A 17,495-nucleotide genomic window follows, 5' to 3' on the forward strand; every position below is an offset into this window, starting at 1 on the left:
GGCCAGAGATTCCTGATGTCCCTAGGACCCCAACCTGGCTGTACCCTCAAATACCCCTCAAGTACCCAGAGAAAGCAAAGCGGGGAGACAGGAGACAGGTCGGGTCCCAGGGATATGACTGATGCTAAACTCTGTCAGTCTAAAGGGACGCAACCCCGATGTCGATTTACTTCAGCCCAAAGAACAGCCCCAGGGGTCCTAAAAACTCGAGGAAAGTTTCGATTCAAGAAAGAAACTAGCATGAACAGGTTTCAACAGCCCCTCCCCAGTTCTCCAAGCTGCTGGGCCGTGTCCGGTTACAGACCAAGAATAGTTGGTAATATTGCGCCAACTCAACACTCGGGGCAGATGGCCCTCGGACCCTTCCTGACTCTCAATTCAAACCGAGACTTCGAGCTACCTAACAGCGCCCTTCTGCACTCACACTCACACAGGACACGTACAGGCTGCACCCCGTGTCAGTTTCTTCCCAGCCCTGTGTACAAAGGAACTGCCCCTGGCAACTGCTAATCTGCATGGTCTCCATGGACTTGCCTATTCTGGACATCTCCAATATAGGGAATCCTGCAACACTGACTCTTTGGGTCTGGCTTTTCCCCTCAGCACAATGTTTTCATCCATGTCGTAGCATTTATCACTGCTTAATTACTTTTCGTGGCTGCATACCATTCTACTGTGTGGAAGGATCACATTTTGTTTATCCATTCATCAGCTGATGGACATTTGGGTTGCTTCTACTCTTTGGCTGTTGTGAAGAGTGCTGCTGTGAACATCCATGTACTAGTATTTCTACGGATAACCACTCTGAGTGCTTTCGAGTATGTACCCTGGAGTGGAATTACTGAGTGACGTGGTATAATTATTTTAACTTTGTTCTGCTTGGACAAACAGAACTGGGAATACGAAGCTATACTTTAGGAAGTGAAAACATAGCATAGTGAGTTTCAAAATCAAGTAGAGATGGAATTGTCTGTGGTCCTAGAATCATCTACCCACGTTGGAGTCAACGTATGGAAGAAGCCAAAACGTTTTTCGAAGCTCTCCAAGGGCTGAGGTGGCCGAGGAGAAAGAGCCAAAGCCTCAGACAAAAGCAAGGCTTCAAAGTTCTACCCAGAAAAGGAACGTGACTCCCCCAGGGCCCCTTCCTATCTTTAAGTTCATCAACCAGCATTGAGCAAAACAGAGGCAGGGCAGATCCGCCCTGGCTTCAGACTGTGGCTACACCAAGGCCGCAGCACGCAAGGTAAAGCCACAGACAGCAGCGCTGGTCCCTCAGCTCTGGCCTTTCCTGCCTCCGTTATATAAGTCTCAACTCTCAAGAACTGCCTCATGAGTTTCTGCGCCTCCCTCCCTCCCTCCCACCCAAGCACCATAAATCAGCTGGCGTGGGGGAAGCTGGCCTGCTGAAACAGGTCTATTTTCAGTCGCTCACAGTTTAACCACGCTTGCGGCTGAGCGGTGGGCGGGACGGTTCTAATCTCTAGAAATGCTGGTCATGTCCTCCACCCTCTGAGGTCAGGCCTGCAGCCGCAGGACCCTTGCTGATACCTCCTACGGGCTCACGGGTTACCCTGGAAAGATTTCCAAAGCCACCGGAACCAAATACCAAAGGTCAGCCTGGCTCCTGTCACAACACCACCTTCACAAGTGAAAAACACCCGGCTGGTGCGGCTCAATGGTTGAGCATCAACCCAGGAACCAGGAGCTCAGGGTTCCATTCCCGGTCAGGGCACAGCCCAGTTGTGGGCTCGATGCTTAGGTTGTGGGCTCGATCCCCAGTGTGGGGCGTGCAGGAGGTAGCCGATCAATGATTCTCTCTCATCACTGATGTTTCTCTCTCTCTCCCTCTCCCTTCCTCTCTGAAATCAATAAAAAAATATTTTTTAAAAAGTGAAAAACCCTATCTGCACCCCTCTCGTGAATGCCTACCCAAGCCAAACATTATCTGGACATGTGACCTGTCAATCACCTATTCAGGGGCCCAACAGCCTGCTGTTCAGTTTTGAACTAGTCCTGCCCTTCTTTCCTTCATCAGCCTTTACGCTGAGGGCTGCCCAATGTCCTCACCATTTTTTTTAAAATGAGGCTTCTGAAGACACCCCAAGTCCTTCCATTTCCATGTGCAGTGTCCAGGCCCTCTGTGCCCCTCCCCCTCAAGGCTCCAAATGCCCCACCATGGTCTCCCATACCCTTCACCCTCAACCCCACCTATTCTCTCTGGTTTATTCTGTCCCAGCCACATTTTTGTTCAAACACACAAAGCTCCCACCAGCCTTTGCACCTGCTGTTCCCTCTTCCTGGAATGCTCTTCCCCAGATGTAACAGGGCTGTACCCTTGACATTCAGGTGCTTCATGGTTAGCTCCTATCTGAAGTGGGCCCTCCATCTTTCCCTCCCATCACCCTATTTAACTTTCTTCAGAGCATCTGTGTCAAGTTGATTATCTGGCTTATTTAGGTGTTGACTGTCATTCCCCAAGTAGAATGTCAGCTTCCTAAGAGTAGGGCCTCATCTTTCCTACTCCTCGCGGCATCCTTAGTGCCTAGAATAGTACCCAGCATATAGTAGTTGCTCAATAAACATTTGCAAATGAGCGAATAGGACATGCAGATAAAGAAAGTCCCAGCAAGAACTGCCTTCCACCTCTTGCTTCAAATCAGGGGCGCGGCTTTCTGTGGGGCTCACTGTGGGGCCCGGCTGAAATGGGAAAGGAGAAGCTGTCCTTGGAGGGAGATGACAGGGCCAGGGGCTGCCTCAAGAGTATGCCACGGCTTTGGCAGTCACAGCTGCCTGAGCAAGGGTGGCAGAAGGCAAGGGCTCAAGTCTTACCCATGTACAGATGGTCCTCATTGGGGTCATCCAGGACCTGTTGGCACAGCCACATGGAGCAGGCGGAGACAGGAGCAGGGAGAGGAAGAGAGAAGAAAGAGATGAATGGGGAGGAAGCAGCATTCAACACGACCACAAGGGTCCAAAAACTCTCCAGGGTCCAAAACACCCAGAAAGGTTTCAAAAGGGAGGGGGCAAATTCCTCCCTGAGAAATGTCTCAGGTTAAATAAGAACCCCACCTGTCTCCTAGGAGACAACTAAATGGGTCCTCAAGGTGAAAATTCAAATCCTGCCCCCCTTCTCCCCACCCCCAGCAGGACATGATGCCTCCCAGCTTGGACATGCCACAGCACTTTCTCTCTCTCCTTCTCTCATGGCCTCTGCTTCCATCTGATCACTATTGCCACCTTTTCAGAAACCGCATGACACGTGATATCACAACAGGATGAAAGTAGGAGCAGATACCAGAATGCAGACATTAACTACAACAAAAATTTGCAAAAATGTAAAACTATGCCCAGCCCATGGGGCTCAGTGGTTGAGTGTCAACCTATGAGCCAGGTCACAGTTGGATTCCTGGTCAGGGCACATGCCCGGGTTGTGGGCTTGATCCCCAGTAGGGGGTGCACAGGAGGCAGCCAATCAGTGATTCTCACCATTGATGTTTCTATCTCTATTTCCCTCTCCCTTCCTCTCTGAAATCAATATTTTTTTCAAAAAAAGTAAAACTTTGCCTCTCTTCTAACTCTATTTTTTGTTCAAATAATATAGTTATTACTCATAAAAAGATATCACTTACATTAATATGAAGTAGGATTCTTGTTCTTAATAAATAATTTTAGATTTCTCAATTTTAAATTTGAATGTGGTGAATATTAGTCAATATTACCCACATAAGCAAAAGCTTTTGGGGTTCTTCAATCATTTTTAAGAGCACAAACGAGTCCTGAAACCAAAGTGAGAGGACTGCTGGTCTGGAGCCAGGGCTGAACTACAGTGTACAGCCAAATCCTGCCCACCGCCTGTTTTTGTAAATAGTTATGTTGGAACACAGCCACACCGTTTGTTTACATGTGTGTGGCTGCTTTTGTGCTACAACTAGACATATATGCGGTAGAAAGAGAACCAGCTCCAACGTGACAGAAATGAGTGAAGGGCAAGCCTGAGTATCCATCTGAGCCTCAATTTCTTCATCTGTAAAATGGGAGCGACAGTCTTAGGAGGGGTAAGGACTGCATGAAATAACAGGGGTAATAATCACTACTCAGCCCTGCGATAAGCTATCAGAGGTGACGTGGCTCTCCCTGGAAAATGCCGATGTGTAATAACAGAGCCAGACCTCCTTGGTGTCTCTCCCCGCCCCCTCCTCACCTCCACCAGCTTCACCACGTTGGGGTGGTCCAGCTTCTTGAGGATGGCAATTTCCTGGTACACCTGCTCAATGGGGCCCCTGGGCTGGATGCAGCCCCCTGGGGCTGGCCGGGTGCCTCGGGGCGGGGGGCGACCTGAAGAAGACACAAACCATCTTAGGGACAGGGTTGGAGTGACTGACGCCACCAGGGGCTTTACACAGCCTCCCCCTCGTCTGTTTCTTCTGCAGCTGGAAATCAGCAAGGCTGGAACCACGGTCCTGTTGCTCAGCCTTCTGGGAATCCCCTCCTTCCCATCCCAGGCTCCAGGGAGAGCCAGGAGTCCACTGAGGGGTGGAGAGAAGGCGGCTGGGGTCTGGCGTGGCAATCTCAACGTATCAGGGTGAGTCAATCCCTGCTCCTCTCTGGGGCTCACCAGCATCACCTCTCATCTCCTTAACTCTTGAAACATCAGAGACAGAAAATGAAGTCAGAAATAGGAAAAGATATAAGAGCTGATGAGACAAAAAAACAAAAGCAAAAGATGATGCCACGTGCTCGCTTTGGCAGCACGTAACTAAAATTGGAACGTGCAAGGATGACACGCAAATTCATGAAGCGTTCCATATTTTTTAGGAAAAAAAAAAAAATATGCCACAAAGGCAGGCATAGTTCATTGCTTGGCCCTGTGGTGACTGACAGTCAAAAGGCCACAATGATGCAAAGAGCCATGGTTAAAAACTCATCATGTTGCACACCCTATGTACGCCAGCAACTAAGCGTGAGTCACAGAACTAGACCTAGACGTGACGGTGTTTGGAAAAGTGAGTGCAAGGTACAGGTGTCAGAAGTGGGATGTGAAGAGGAGTTCGAAGGGAAAGGGAGGGAGGGCACTAACTCTTCTTACAAAGCGAGGAGTCAGGAAGCACTGGCTACACCTGTTGAAACAAGGAGGGAAGTGACAAACGTAGTTAACGAGAGAGGAGCTAAACATTGCATTGGCTGGTTGGGAAAGGGAGGTTAGAAATGGACTTCAGAGGAAGTCAGAGGTAGATGTCAAAAACAGATAAACCGGCCCTGGCCAGTGGTTCAGTGGTCAGAGCTTCAATCTGAGCACCAAAGGGTCTCGGGTTCAGTTCCCAGTCAAGGGCATGTACCTGGATTGAAGGTTCTATCCTTGGGCCAGTCAGGGTGTGTGCGGGAGGCAACCAATCTCTCTCAATCTCTCAATCTCAATCTCTCTCTCTCTCTCTCTCTCTCTCTCTCTCTCTCCCTCTCTCTCTCTCCTCTCTCTCTCCCCCCTCACTCCCTCCCTTCTACTCTCTCTAAAAAACAATAGAAAATATATCCCCAGGTGAGGATTAACAACAAAAAAAAGGATAAATCAGGAAGTAATGGTACAAGCTATCTGACGTGGAGTTCAGACAAGCAGGATAAACCAGGGTCCTGTGATAGGATGAGGCTTATGTTTTCTCATATCTCCTTTCTCTTTGTGGCCCACGCTGACAATGCTGGCGGGGAGCAGCCTCTGATGCACTCACCTGCAGGTCTATCCTCTGACCACAGGCCCAATCACCAGCTCCTCAAAGAGTGAGAAGTGGGGGCTGCCTGGAGGGAGGCGGAGGCGTACAGCAAGGACTGCTGTTCTCCACTATACGCCCTCCTGTACTTTTTTGGTAGCTCTAGTTCAAATACTTCATGGTTCTTAAATTTTGTTTTTAATTCACCATTTCGAAACCTGTAAATCAATTCGTGAGGTTGTGCAACCACCACCACCATCTAATCCAGAACATTTTCACGGCCCCCCCGCAAAACGCCATACCTATTAGCCGTCTTCCCCGACTCTCCTTACACTCAACCCCTGGAAACCACCAATCTGCTCTCTCTGTGGATTTGCCTATTCTGGGCATTTCGTAGTAGAATCACACACCATGTGACCTTTCTGAGTCTGGCTTCTTCCACTCAGCATCATGGTCTCAAGGTCATCTGTGTGACCGTATGAATCAGCGCTTCATTTCTTTTTATGGCTGAGTAATATTTCATTGGATCCAGACCACCTTCTGTTCATCCGTTCATCTGTGGACAGACACTGGGTCGTTTCCACTTTCTGGCCGTTACAAACAGTGCTCCTAGGAACATTCACGTGCCAGCTGTGGTGGGGACGTGTGTTTTTATTCTCTTGGGCGGATACCCCTAGAAGTGGAACTGCTGGCTCAGAGGGTAACTCCATGTCTAACTTTTTGAGGAAATGACAAACTTTCCCTCTAATGGATTTTTTGACTTTGTAACCTACATTATGTTACATGCTTTTCTATTAATGAAAGTGAGTTAAAAAACCTCGGTAGGAGGCGCAGCGCTGACTTTGGGGTGTCGGCCCCGTGCACCCTCTGCAGGGGACACCCCAGCCCCTGCACCCAAGAGAAAGGCCCACCAAACTCACGTGGGAAGCCCGCCTGTCGGATCAGCTTCTTTTTGGATAGCACCTTCATCGCCTGTGGGAGAAAAAAGACCCCACGTCCGGATTAAAGCACAGAGGACAGCGGCCGGGAGAGTTCCCTCCTCGCGTAGGCTTGCCCAAGCTCTTGGCTCCATGGCTGTTTGGGGACAATGCTGTGACCAGAGGGGGTCAAGCAGCAGCAGGTTCTATGGAGGTTGGGCCCCCAGGGTCCCTCCAGCCCTGAGGTTGCTTCCAGGGTTCCAGGTCAGCTGCCCCAGCTAAAAGGGCAAAGCCGTGGGCTTCCCTGCTACTGAACGAGACGTGAGTGAGCTGGGGTGATGGGGCAGGACTGGCTGTGTTACACGTGGGAAAAGTGCGGGTTAGCAGTTGTGCCGCTTGCTCAAGGTCACGCAATTGGCACACGAGAGAGGCAGGATTTGAACCCACATTGGACTGACTCCAGAGCCTCAGCTACAAGGGCTGTTTGGCTCACTACCTCCTGGTTCTTAGGGCTATGGAGGATGTAGAAATGGCAGCCCAGAGTAAGGATATGAGACGTCTGCTGATTTCATTCATTCATGCATTCATTCTTTTTTTTTTTTATATATATATATTTTATTGATTTTTTACAGAGAGGAAAGGAGAAGGATAGAGAGTTAGAAACATCGATCAGCTGCCTCCTGCACACCCCCTACTGGGGATGTGCCCGCAACCAAGGTACATGCCCTTGACCGGAATCGAACCCGGGACCTTTCAGTCCACAGGCCGACGCTCTATCCACTGAGCCAAACCGGTTTTGGCCATGCATTCATTCTTCCTAAGCCATCCCTTCACCTCCCCATGTCCCCATCTGTAAAAGTAGAAATACCACTTCCTTCCTAATGCACAAAATGGATGTGACCTAACAATACAATGACACAACACCTAAGAAAACCTAGGAAGCTGAGTGTTGAAAAGAAGGTCTTGTCCTAGCCTGTTTGGCTCAGTGGATAGAGCGCTGGACCACAGACTGAAGGGTCCCAGGTTCAATCCCGGTCAAGGGCATGTATCTCCATTGCAGGTTCCATCTCCAGCCCTGGTCGGGGCGCATGTGGGAGGCAACCAATCGATGTCTCTCTCTCACATTGATGTTTCTCTCTCTGTCTCTCTCCTCCCTTCTACTCTCTCTAAAAAGTCAATGGAAAAATATCTTCCTGTGAAGATTAACGAAACAAAACAAACAAAAAAACAACAAGAAAAGGAGGGCTTTGTCTTTGGACAAGGATGGGGTGGAGAGGGATGTGAATACTCACATAGTAGGTGTTGTCATTTTCATTGTAGGCCAACTTGACCACGCCATAGGAGCCCTGGATAAAGGGAGATGACCATGACATACAATAAAAAAATTATGATCTGCCAAATCTTTCCCGCAATTGCGTTTTGTTGGATCTATAGTTCTTAGAAAGTTTGAATTCGTTGCCAAATCAGAAAGACTGGATATAAGAATCTAGATTCCCAGCCTCAGATGGTCTGCCCATATGAAGCCAATGATCATTTCCATATGTTAGTTTGCCACAGACCTCACCACTCCCTGCTGCCATACCTAGCATGCTCTGCTCATTTATATTAGCTCTCTGTTGGCATGTGAGCTTGTTCAAAATCTATCTTTATTGTTGAAAGTATTACAGATGTCCCCCTTTTTTTCCCCCATTGACCCCTTCTAGTGGCGTGTGAGTTTTTGACCCCTGTAATGATACTGCCCATTGGCTGAAACAAAAGCAAAAACAGATGTGAGAGTACCTTAGGGGAGAATACATCAACACTACTATGGGGATGATATAACTATCACCACAGTGATATGGGATTTCTCTGGACACTTTCTGTGCTTTTGCAGAAACACATTAGTATTATGATATAAAAACAAATAAGACCATGAATCCCAAAACCTTGCCCGCACCCTTGCCTCCAAGGACTCCTCTCCCTCTCCCAGCTCTGACGGCTGCCCCCCACAGTATCTGACACATCCTGGCTCCTAGGATACTTACCTTTCCAATTTCATCCTTCAGTGTGTACTGGTTCAGCTGAACACAATCCTGGAAAGTAAACAAACACACAGAACATGAACTGTAAGGTTGCAGCTGGATAAATCTGTCACAAACATCAAGAAAGAGGGCATTGCCCAGCTGGTGTTGCTCAGTGAACTGAACATCGACCCAAGCACCAAGAGGTCGCTGGTTCGATTCCAGGTCAGGGCATATGCCCGGGTTATGGGCTCCATCCCCAGTAGGGCAGGAGGCAGCCAATCGATGTTTCTCTCTCATGGGTATTTCTATCTCTCTCTCCTCTCCCTTTCTCTCTCTCTCTCAAATCAATAAAAACATGTTTTTTAAAATTTTTAAAGAAAAGAAAGAAAGAGGGCATTCCCAGCCCCCCAGAAGCATCCTCTGCAGGGTGGCCAGCGTCCTGACTTCTAACAGCAGCTTTCGTACATTGCAAATACGTAATCAAACAGTTTGGACTCTCTTTATAGCCATTTTTAAAAGATTGTACCCACTTATAAAATGTTCACTTTAAGTAAAACAAGTAATCCATGACCATGTTGTCCTATAGAAATGTAAAACGATACAAGTGCCCTTGGGACAAGGTTTCTTAGATAAGATATAAAAAGTACAGAACATAAAAGGAAACAAATCATAAACTGGACTTCATCAAAATTAAAACTTTTGGCTCTTTGAGATCCTGTTAAAGAACATGAACAGCAAGCCACACACTAAAAGAAACTATTTGCAACACATATATCAGACAAAGGACTGGTATCCAGAATATATAAAGAACTCTCACAACTCATTAATAAGAAGGCAACCCAATATATTTTTTTTAAATAGGTGAAAGAGCCCAAGCCAGTTTGGCTCAGTGGATAGAGCATTGACCTGTGGACTGAAGGGTCCTGAGTTCAATTCCGGTCAAGGGCACGTGCCCGGATTGCAGGCTCGATCCCCAATAGGGGGCGTGCAAGAGGTAGCCGATCAATGATTCTCTCATCATTGATGTTTCTATATCTCTCTCCCTCTCCATTCCTCTCTGAAATCAATAAAATATATATGTAAAAAAATAAAAATAGGCAAAAAATTTCTCCAAAGAAGATACAAATGACTAGAAGCATTAATCAATGGAGAAATAAAAATTTAAATCACACCCAATAGATTAGTTAAAATCAATAAGACTGACCAAAGAATTTAGGGCATATAGAATCTTCATACACTGCTGGTGGGAATTTAAAATGGTGCGGCCTCGCCCTGTCCGATTTGGCTCAGTGGATAGAGCGTCAGCCTGCGGACTCAAGGGTCCCAGGTTCGATTCCGGTCAAGGGCATGTACCTTGGTTTCGGGCACATACCCAGTAGGGGGAGTGCAGGAGGCAGCTGGTCGATGTTTCTCTCTCATCGATGTTTCTAACTCTCTATCCCTCTCCCTTCCTCTCTGTAAAAAATCAATAAAATTTAAAATATATTTTTAAAAAATAAAAATAAAATGGTGCAGCCTCTTTATTTTTTTAATCCACACCAAGGATATTTTTCCATTGATTTTTAGAGAGAGTGGAAGAGAGGCGGGGGATGGGGGAGGAAGAGAGAGAGAGAGAGAGAGAGAGAGAGAGATGTGAGAGAGACACATTGATTGATTGTCTCCTGCACGCATCCTGCAACTGAGGTACCAGAATCGAAATTGGGACCCTTCAGTCCGAGGCTTGACACTCTATACACTAAGCCAAACCAGCTAGGGCGGTGCAGCCTCTTTAGAAAACAGTTTGGGGCCTGGCTGGTTGCTCAGTGGTTGAGCGTCAACCTATGAACCAAGAGGTCACGGGTTTGATTCCCAGTCAGGGCACACGCTGGGGTTGTGGGCTCGATCCCCAGTTGGGGGCGTGCAGGAGGCAGCTGATCAATGATATTCTCTCATCATTGATGTTTCTATCTCTGTCTTTCTCTCTCTCTCCCTTTCCTTTCCTCTCTGAAATCAATAAAATATATTTTAAAAAAAAAGAAAACAGTTTGGCAATATCTTAACAACATACATTTACCATATGATCCAGCCATTCTACTCCTAGGCATTTACCCCAAAGAAATTATAACACATATCCAGGCAAAGACTTGTGTACAAATATTAGCGACAGCTTTATTTGGAAAAACCGAAAGCTGGAAACAGACCAAATGTCCATCAACGGGTAAATGGATAAACAAGCTGGGGCATATCTGAGCAGTGGAATTCTGTTTAGCAATAAAAAGGGGAAAAAAAAAGAAGGAAGGAACTACTGGTGTCTGCAACAGCGTGGACAAACCTCAGCATCATTACACTGTGAAAAGAAGCTAAGCTAAAGAAGACTGCATGCTTAAACAATGCCACTTACATAAAATCCTAGAACTTGCAAATTAATCTATGATGATAAAAACCAGGTCAGTGGGCCCTAGCCGGTTTGGCTCAGTTTGGCTTGGTAGATAAGAGCGTCGGCCTGTGGACTGAAGGGTCCTTGGTTCGATTCCGGTCAAGGGCACATGCCCGGGTTGATAGCGGGCTCGATCCCCAGTAGGGGGCATGTAGGAGGCAGCCAATCAATGACTCTCTCTCATCACTGATGTTTCTATCTCTCCCGCTCCCTTCCTCTCTGAAATTAATAAAAATATATTTTAAAAAAACAACAACACCAGGTCAGTGGTTATGTGGGAAAGTGAAGTGGGGGGAGGGATGCATTGCTGGGTGTGCTGGAAAAGCCTGTGATCTTGATTGGGGTGATGGCCCTCAAAATGTAGTTCAATATTAGCCCCTTTATAAAAGCCATTCCTGATTTCCAGGCTTCTCCCAATTAAATTCATTCATTCATTCATTCAACAAACATTTTCAAGCTCCTGCTACGTGCCAGGCACTGTGTGAAGTGAGCGCTGGGGACACAATGGGGAACAAGACCGTCCCTACGGAGCTTACATTCTAGCTGGGGCGGGGGGGGGGGGGGGGCGGGGAGACAGGCAATAAGCAACTAAACAAACACAAGACATAATGGTGATGAGTCGACAGGGCAAAAGGACAGGCTGCTTAGAGAGGGTAGTCCCAGAGGCCTTTCCGAGGGGACATTTGAGTAGAGATTGGGATGTCAGATGGAGATGACCTTGCAAAGACGGGAGGAGTTCCAAGCAGAGGAGACGGGCAAAGCTATGGGCCTAAGGAAGGGAATGAGCTTGGCTATCTGAAGAACGTAAGGAAGTGAGTATGGATGGAGGTCTGTGAGTCGCCAGCAGAGAGGCAGGAGGTGGGGCAGGCGAAGAGATGGGGCAGATCACGCAGGGCCCCGTGAACCTGGTGGGGATCTGAGTCCTGATCTACCTCCCAGAAGCTCACAGCAAGGACTGAATGAGAAACGCACACCCAGTGTTGAGCGCAGTGCCTGGCGCAGGCAAACCACCCAGCCCAGGGGGCCAGGCTGTAGGCCAGGAGGCCTCTCAGGGACCTGCCACCCCCAGTTCAGAGCCCCCCACACAATTTCCAACCACCAGCACGTGCATTTCTTTGTGAGAGTCTCTCTCTGGCCCCCAGATGCTCTGCTCACACTCAGGGCAGGTCACCCACCCGGCCTCGCTCCCCTGCCCTCAGGTGGGGGTAACTCAGACTTAGTTCTCCCTGTCTCCCATGTTCCCCACTGGTAACCAGCTCCATAACTGCATCCTTCCCTGACTTCCTTCCCTCTCACTTCCCTCCCTGCCTGGGTTTTCCGGGGTCACCTCCCCAGTCAGCTGGTTGCACTGGGAATGTTCTGGGGGAGCCCCCTGGCCCAGCTGTCGCTCACGCACCTGCATACCAGTGATGGAGACGTGGCGGGACTCCACCGTGGGCCGCCGGGGCAGCCGTGGCGAGGACTGCGGGGAGCCCACAGGTGAGGAGGGTTGGGCTGGGTGGATGCCGCGGCCATTCGCATCCAGCTGGGACCGCTCCTGCAGGGACAGCTTGCGACTGGAGAGGTGGGGTTGGGACTGGGACCCAGCGTCGAGGGGGACTTCTGGGCCCTCGGCCTCCAGGAGCGGGTCCTGGGCCAGGCCGTGGTCCACAGCGCAGTCCGGCTCGCACTCGGTGACCACGATGAAGGACTCCATGCCCAGGCGGATGCTCAGGGACGAGAGGCCCCGCAGGGCCTCGCAAGGCTTCGGGCCTTCGCTGCTGCTGCTGCCGCTCCCGCCCCCCAGCTCATCCTGGGGGGCGGCCCGGTCACTGCTGGGCTGACTAGAGACACATGATGACATGGTGCATGCGCGGGCCTCATCTGACGAGCACGCTCCGGGGCAGTCCCATGAGCAGTGGTGCCACCTGCAGAGAGAGCAAGGGTCAGCGCCCACCCCGCTGCTGGGGCCTGCTTTGACATCCTAAAAAAATCTCGCAAAACCTGATCTCTGAGTCTACACAGAAATGAACACTCCACACTTCCTCCTCACACATAAAACAAGAATTCCAAACCTCACCCTGGCCGGGTGGCTCAGTTAGTTGGAGTGTCAACCCATACACCAAAAGGTTGTGAGTTTGATTCTTGGTCAGGGCACATACCTAGGTTGCGGGTACAATCCCCGGTCTGGGGATGTACAGGAAGACAACCAATCAATGTTCCTCTCTCTCTAAAAAGCAATAAAAACATATCCTCGGGTGATAATTAGAAAGGAAAAAAAAAAAAAAAGAATTCCAAACTCAATTTCAGAAGGAACCAAGTATGAGAAAACCCCAAAATAGAGCACGCAGGTCCCCTACAGAGGGGGCAGCTATTTCCAGCTCAAGCCAGCTATTGCTAAGCAGGAATCTGGGCCTAGTATTGCCTGGTTTTCCCCCTTTTTTTCTTCAAAAAAAAAAAAAAAGCCCTAAACCCAGCATGTTAGATGAGATCTCACTTTATTTTTTTTTTTAATTAGCAATTATTTCAAACATTTTTGAATGCTGGGTAGGCCAAATGGAACACCTCCAGGCTGCATCACTTCACCGTGGGGGTGATTCAAACAGCACTTTACAGTTTACAAAACATCTGCACACCAGCATAATCTCACAAGCATACCAGGCTGTTGGTTTGCCGTCACAGCCCCACTCTGTAAAAGGCGAAGCTGAGGCTGGAGAGCAGGAAAGGGATTTTGTCCAAGGTCTCCTAATGCAAAGCCCTCGTACACTGCAGCTGGGTCTCCTGGCCAATGATCCTCAACCAAGAAGTGGGGGTCAGGGGGTCACATGAGACACAGGATGGGTGCCCAGACAGTGGGAGCCAGGGCGGGTTGTGTTACCTAAGGAGCCAGGCGCTGTTTCCCTAGTTCAGGCCCCCGCTGGTGCCTGCCAGATGTAAGGCAAACATGAGGTCAAGAACCTTGATATCAAAATAGCTTGGTGGTTCCTCAAAAAATTAAACAGAGAATTACCACGTGACCTAGCAATTCTGTCCCGAGGTATACAACCTCCACGTCCATCAACAGATGAACGGATAAGCACAATAGGACCCAGCCACACAACGCGATATGACTCGGGCCTAAAAAGGAATGAAACCCTGGCATGTGCTACAATCTAGATGCACTTCCAAGTCATCATGCTAAGTGAAGGAAGCCAGACCCAAAGGTCACATCTGTATGAGTCTATTTATACAGAACTCCTAGAATAGGCAAATCCACAGAGACAGAAAGTAGATTAGTGGCTGCCCAGGACTGGGGAGGTGTTGGGCAGAATGGGAGTGACTGCTACCCGGGACAGGGTTTCCTTTTGGGGTGATGAAAATGTTCTGGAACTAGACAGATTGTGAATGTCCTAAATGCCACTGCCTTGTATATTTTTAAATGGTTAATTTTTTTTAAAAAAAAAGACTAATGCGCTCCCTTAAGATGGTCAATTCCTTCCGTCTCTGGGACGGAAGATTATTAACCTTTGGTTCCTGTGCTCAACCAATTCTGCAGGGCAGTTGTCACAGGTGCTGCTGAAACTCGGGGAGTACCTCCCCAGATGTGGACGGTGGCAGCCTCGTGCTGATCACATTACAAAGGTGCCGAGCGGAGAGATGTTATGAATAAATTATCTCTGGATGGCAGCGAGGGGAGAGAGAGGAGGGTACAGATGGGAGCAGAAAGCCAGTGCTCCCTGGAGGACGTGGAAGAGGGGCAGAGAAATGTCACGTGCCCTCCTGGGATAGTCCTAAAGGAAGCATTTCAGGAACGGCTTCTCTGTCAGCCCATGTAGACAGCGATGTAGGCAGATGGGCTCCCTGCTCTCGTGCAGTGAGCAAAGACCCACGGATCGGCCTTGAGGAAATACCCGTGTGTCCCAGCCCGGACACGGGCACGATTCATGAATACAGAGCTCACAGTAAAAGAACAACAAAAACCCAATCATGTGACCAGATGCTTGGCCGCTGTTAGGAGAATTACAAACTCAAACTTCCACGCGATGGTTTGGTGGGTCCTCCAAACGTTCAATAGGGAATTACCGCACGGCCCAGCAAGTCTTCCCCTAAGCCTATACCCAAAAGAATTGAAAGCAGGGATTCAAACAGACACACAGACACTCGTGTTCACAGCAGCATTGTTCACAACAGGCAAAAGGTGGAAGCAACCCAGGTGTCCGCCAACTGATGCTGGGTAAACAGAAATGTGGCCTCACCAGACAATGCAATATTATCCTATATAATAAAAGGCTAATATGCAAATTAACTGAAAGGCAGAAAGACTGGTCGCTATGACATGCACTGACCACCAGGGGGCAGATGCTCAATGCAGGAGCTGCCCCCTGGTGGTTAGTGCGCTCCCACAGGTTGGTGAGTGCAGCAGTGGTGGCGGGAGCCTCTCCCACCTCCATGGCAGCGCTAAGGATGTCTGACTGCTGGCTTAGGCCCCATGGGGAGCTGGCCCAAGCCGTCAGTTGGACATCCCCCAAGGGCTCCCAGACTGCGAGAGGGCACAGGCTGGGCTGAGGGAGCCCCCCTCCCACACCGAGTGCATGAATTTCATGCACCGGGCCTCTAGTTCAGCCATAAAGAAGGAATGACGTTCCGACCTGTGCTAAGTGAAACAAGCTAGATATTAAAAGACAAACACTGTGTGATTTCACTTATGTGAGATACCGAGAGCAGGCAAATTCATAGAGACAGACAGTAGAACAGAGGTTAGCCGAGGCTGGTGGGGAACAGGAATCATTGTTTAGGGGGTACAGAATTTCTGTTTGAGGTGATATAAAAATCCTAGAAGTAGTGATGATGGTTGCACAACATTGTGAATTTAACTAAAACCACTGAATGATTCATGTGAAAAATGATTAAAATTGTAAGTTTTCTGTTATGTATATTTTAACAAAATCAAGAAAATAAACCCTAGCCAGATTTTCTCAGTGGTTAGAGCGTCAGCCTGCAGACTGAAGGGTCACAGGTTCAATTCCAGTCAAGGGCATGTGCCTTGGTTGTAGGCTTGATCCCCGGCCCCGGTCGGGAGGCAACCAATCCATGCGTCTCTCTCAAATCTGTTTCTCTCTCTGTTTCCACCCCCCTACCTTCTACTCTCTGAAAACCAATGGAAAAGAAAATATCCTCGGTGGAAATTAAAAAAGGAAATAATAGTAAAACTGCAATGAAAACCACTTTTTCCAACTATGGGATAGACCAGGACAAAAAATATAATAATAACAATACTATTTCGGTGAGGCTCCAGGGAGTATGAATTGGCACCATGCTTACAAAGAGAAATTCACCAATATTTAGCAAAATCCCAAATGCAGACCTTTGACTTAGCAATTCCGCACCCGAGTATGTATCTATAGGCAATCTCATGCACATAAAAAAATGAGATGATTCTGGTAGTGTGGTTTGAAAGGGCCATCCACAGGGGGCTGAGTAAATAAAAGGAAAATGAGGTGCACATACCCCAGGAGAAAACCATGCTTTTCTTTTAAAAGAGGTGAACTCTACACATCCTAATATGAATTAGCTCCAAGACACACCATTTATTACAGGGGGGAAACCAACGCATTCGTATGCTGCTGCTGGCGTAGGGGGAAAGGCCATACATGCGTTCATGATTGCACGTGCACAGCATTTTTCTGGAAAGGGATACGAGAAAATGGTTAACCGTGGCCTCCATTGGTTTGCAGAAGTGGGGAAACCAGGTGGGAGGGCTTACTTTTCACTGTATGCACCTTTAAAAGTAAAAATTGGAAAGAAGGTAACTGTAGCCATGATAGGACTTAGGATGATAAGGCTATCGGAGGGGTGAGGGAGGGGGAGAGTGTATCAGCATATCTGAGAAAGAAGTCTTAACTGTGGTCCTGTCTTGGCTTCTCCATCAGGTGAAGAATAAAACCCAAGTTCAATGTTCTCTGTGACCCCACTGCTATTACATTACATATCCCTTCTACGGTCCTTGTCTCCCAGGAGGGGAAAAGCAGGGCCCCTGAAGTTCAACTGCTTGAGCTCGCCATGGACAAGTGACTTAGCCTCTCTCAGCCTCAGTGTTCTTATCTATATAATGGGCACGCACCCAATAGTCATGAGGACTATTAAATGAACCTTCACTCAATATCCTGCCTGGTACATGGTCAAGTGATCAAAAAGCTGTTATTTCCACAAATGCCTATTCAATGCTTACTACCTGCCAGGCTGTGTTCCAGAATGTTCCTATGAGGTACTGATGTCCAAGAGACCAGCCTGCTCTTTTTTAAAAAATATATATTTTTATTGATTGTTTTCAGAGGAAGGGAGAGGGAGAGAGAGATAGAAACATCAATGATGAGAATCACTGATCAGCTCCTCCTGCGTGCCCCCCACTGGGGATCCAGTGCACAACCCGGGCATGTGCCCTTGACTGGAATCGAACCCAGGACCCTTCAGTCCTCAGGCTGATGCTCTATCCACTGAGCCA

At 48.4% G+C, this 17,495-nt stretch overlaps 1 protein-coding gene across 1 annotated transcript in view; it reads right to left on the reverse strand.

Annotated features, from left to right (window-relative positions):
* Positions 1–17,495, reverse strand: part of CAMKK2 (calcium/calmodulin dependent protein kinase kinase 2) — a 37,469-nt gene that overhangs the window by 13,899 nt on the left and 6,075 nt on the right. Inside the window, exons 2-7 of the mRNA XM_028147191.2 lie at positions 12,432–12,942; positions 8,641–8,688; positions 7,909–7,962; positions 6,620–6,671; positions 4,202–4,335; positions 2,830–2,866 (exon numbers count right to left, since the gene is read on the reverse strand). Coding sequence (XP_028002992.2) covers positions 2,830–2,866; positions 4,202–4,335; positions 6,620–6,671; positions 7,909–7,962; positions 8,641–8,688; positions 12,432–12,878 — 772 coding nt within the window. The 5' untranslated portion in view covers positions 12,879–12,942. The remainder of the gene's footprint in view (positions 1–2,829; positions 2,867–4,201; positions 4,336–6,619; positions 6,672–7,908; positions 7,963–8,640; positions 8,689–12,431; positions 12,943–17,495) is intronic.

The sequence above is a fragment of the Eptesicus fuscus genome, chromosome 23 (assembly GCF_027574615.1).
Source record: "Eptesicus fuscus isolate TK198812 chromosome 23, DD_ASM_mEF_20220401, whole genome shotgun sequence".
NCBI classification, from domain to species: domain Eukaryota; kingdom Metazoa; phylum Chordata; class Mammalia; order Chiroptera; family Vespertilionidae; genus Eptesicus; species Eptesicus fuscus.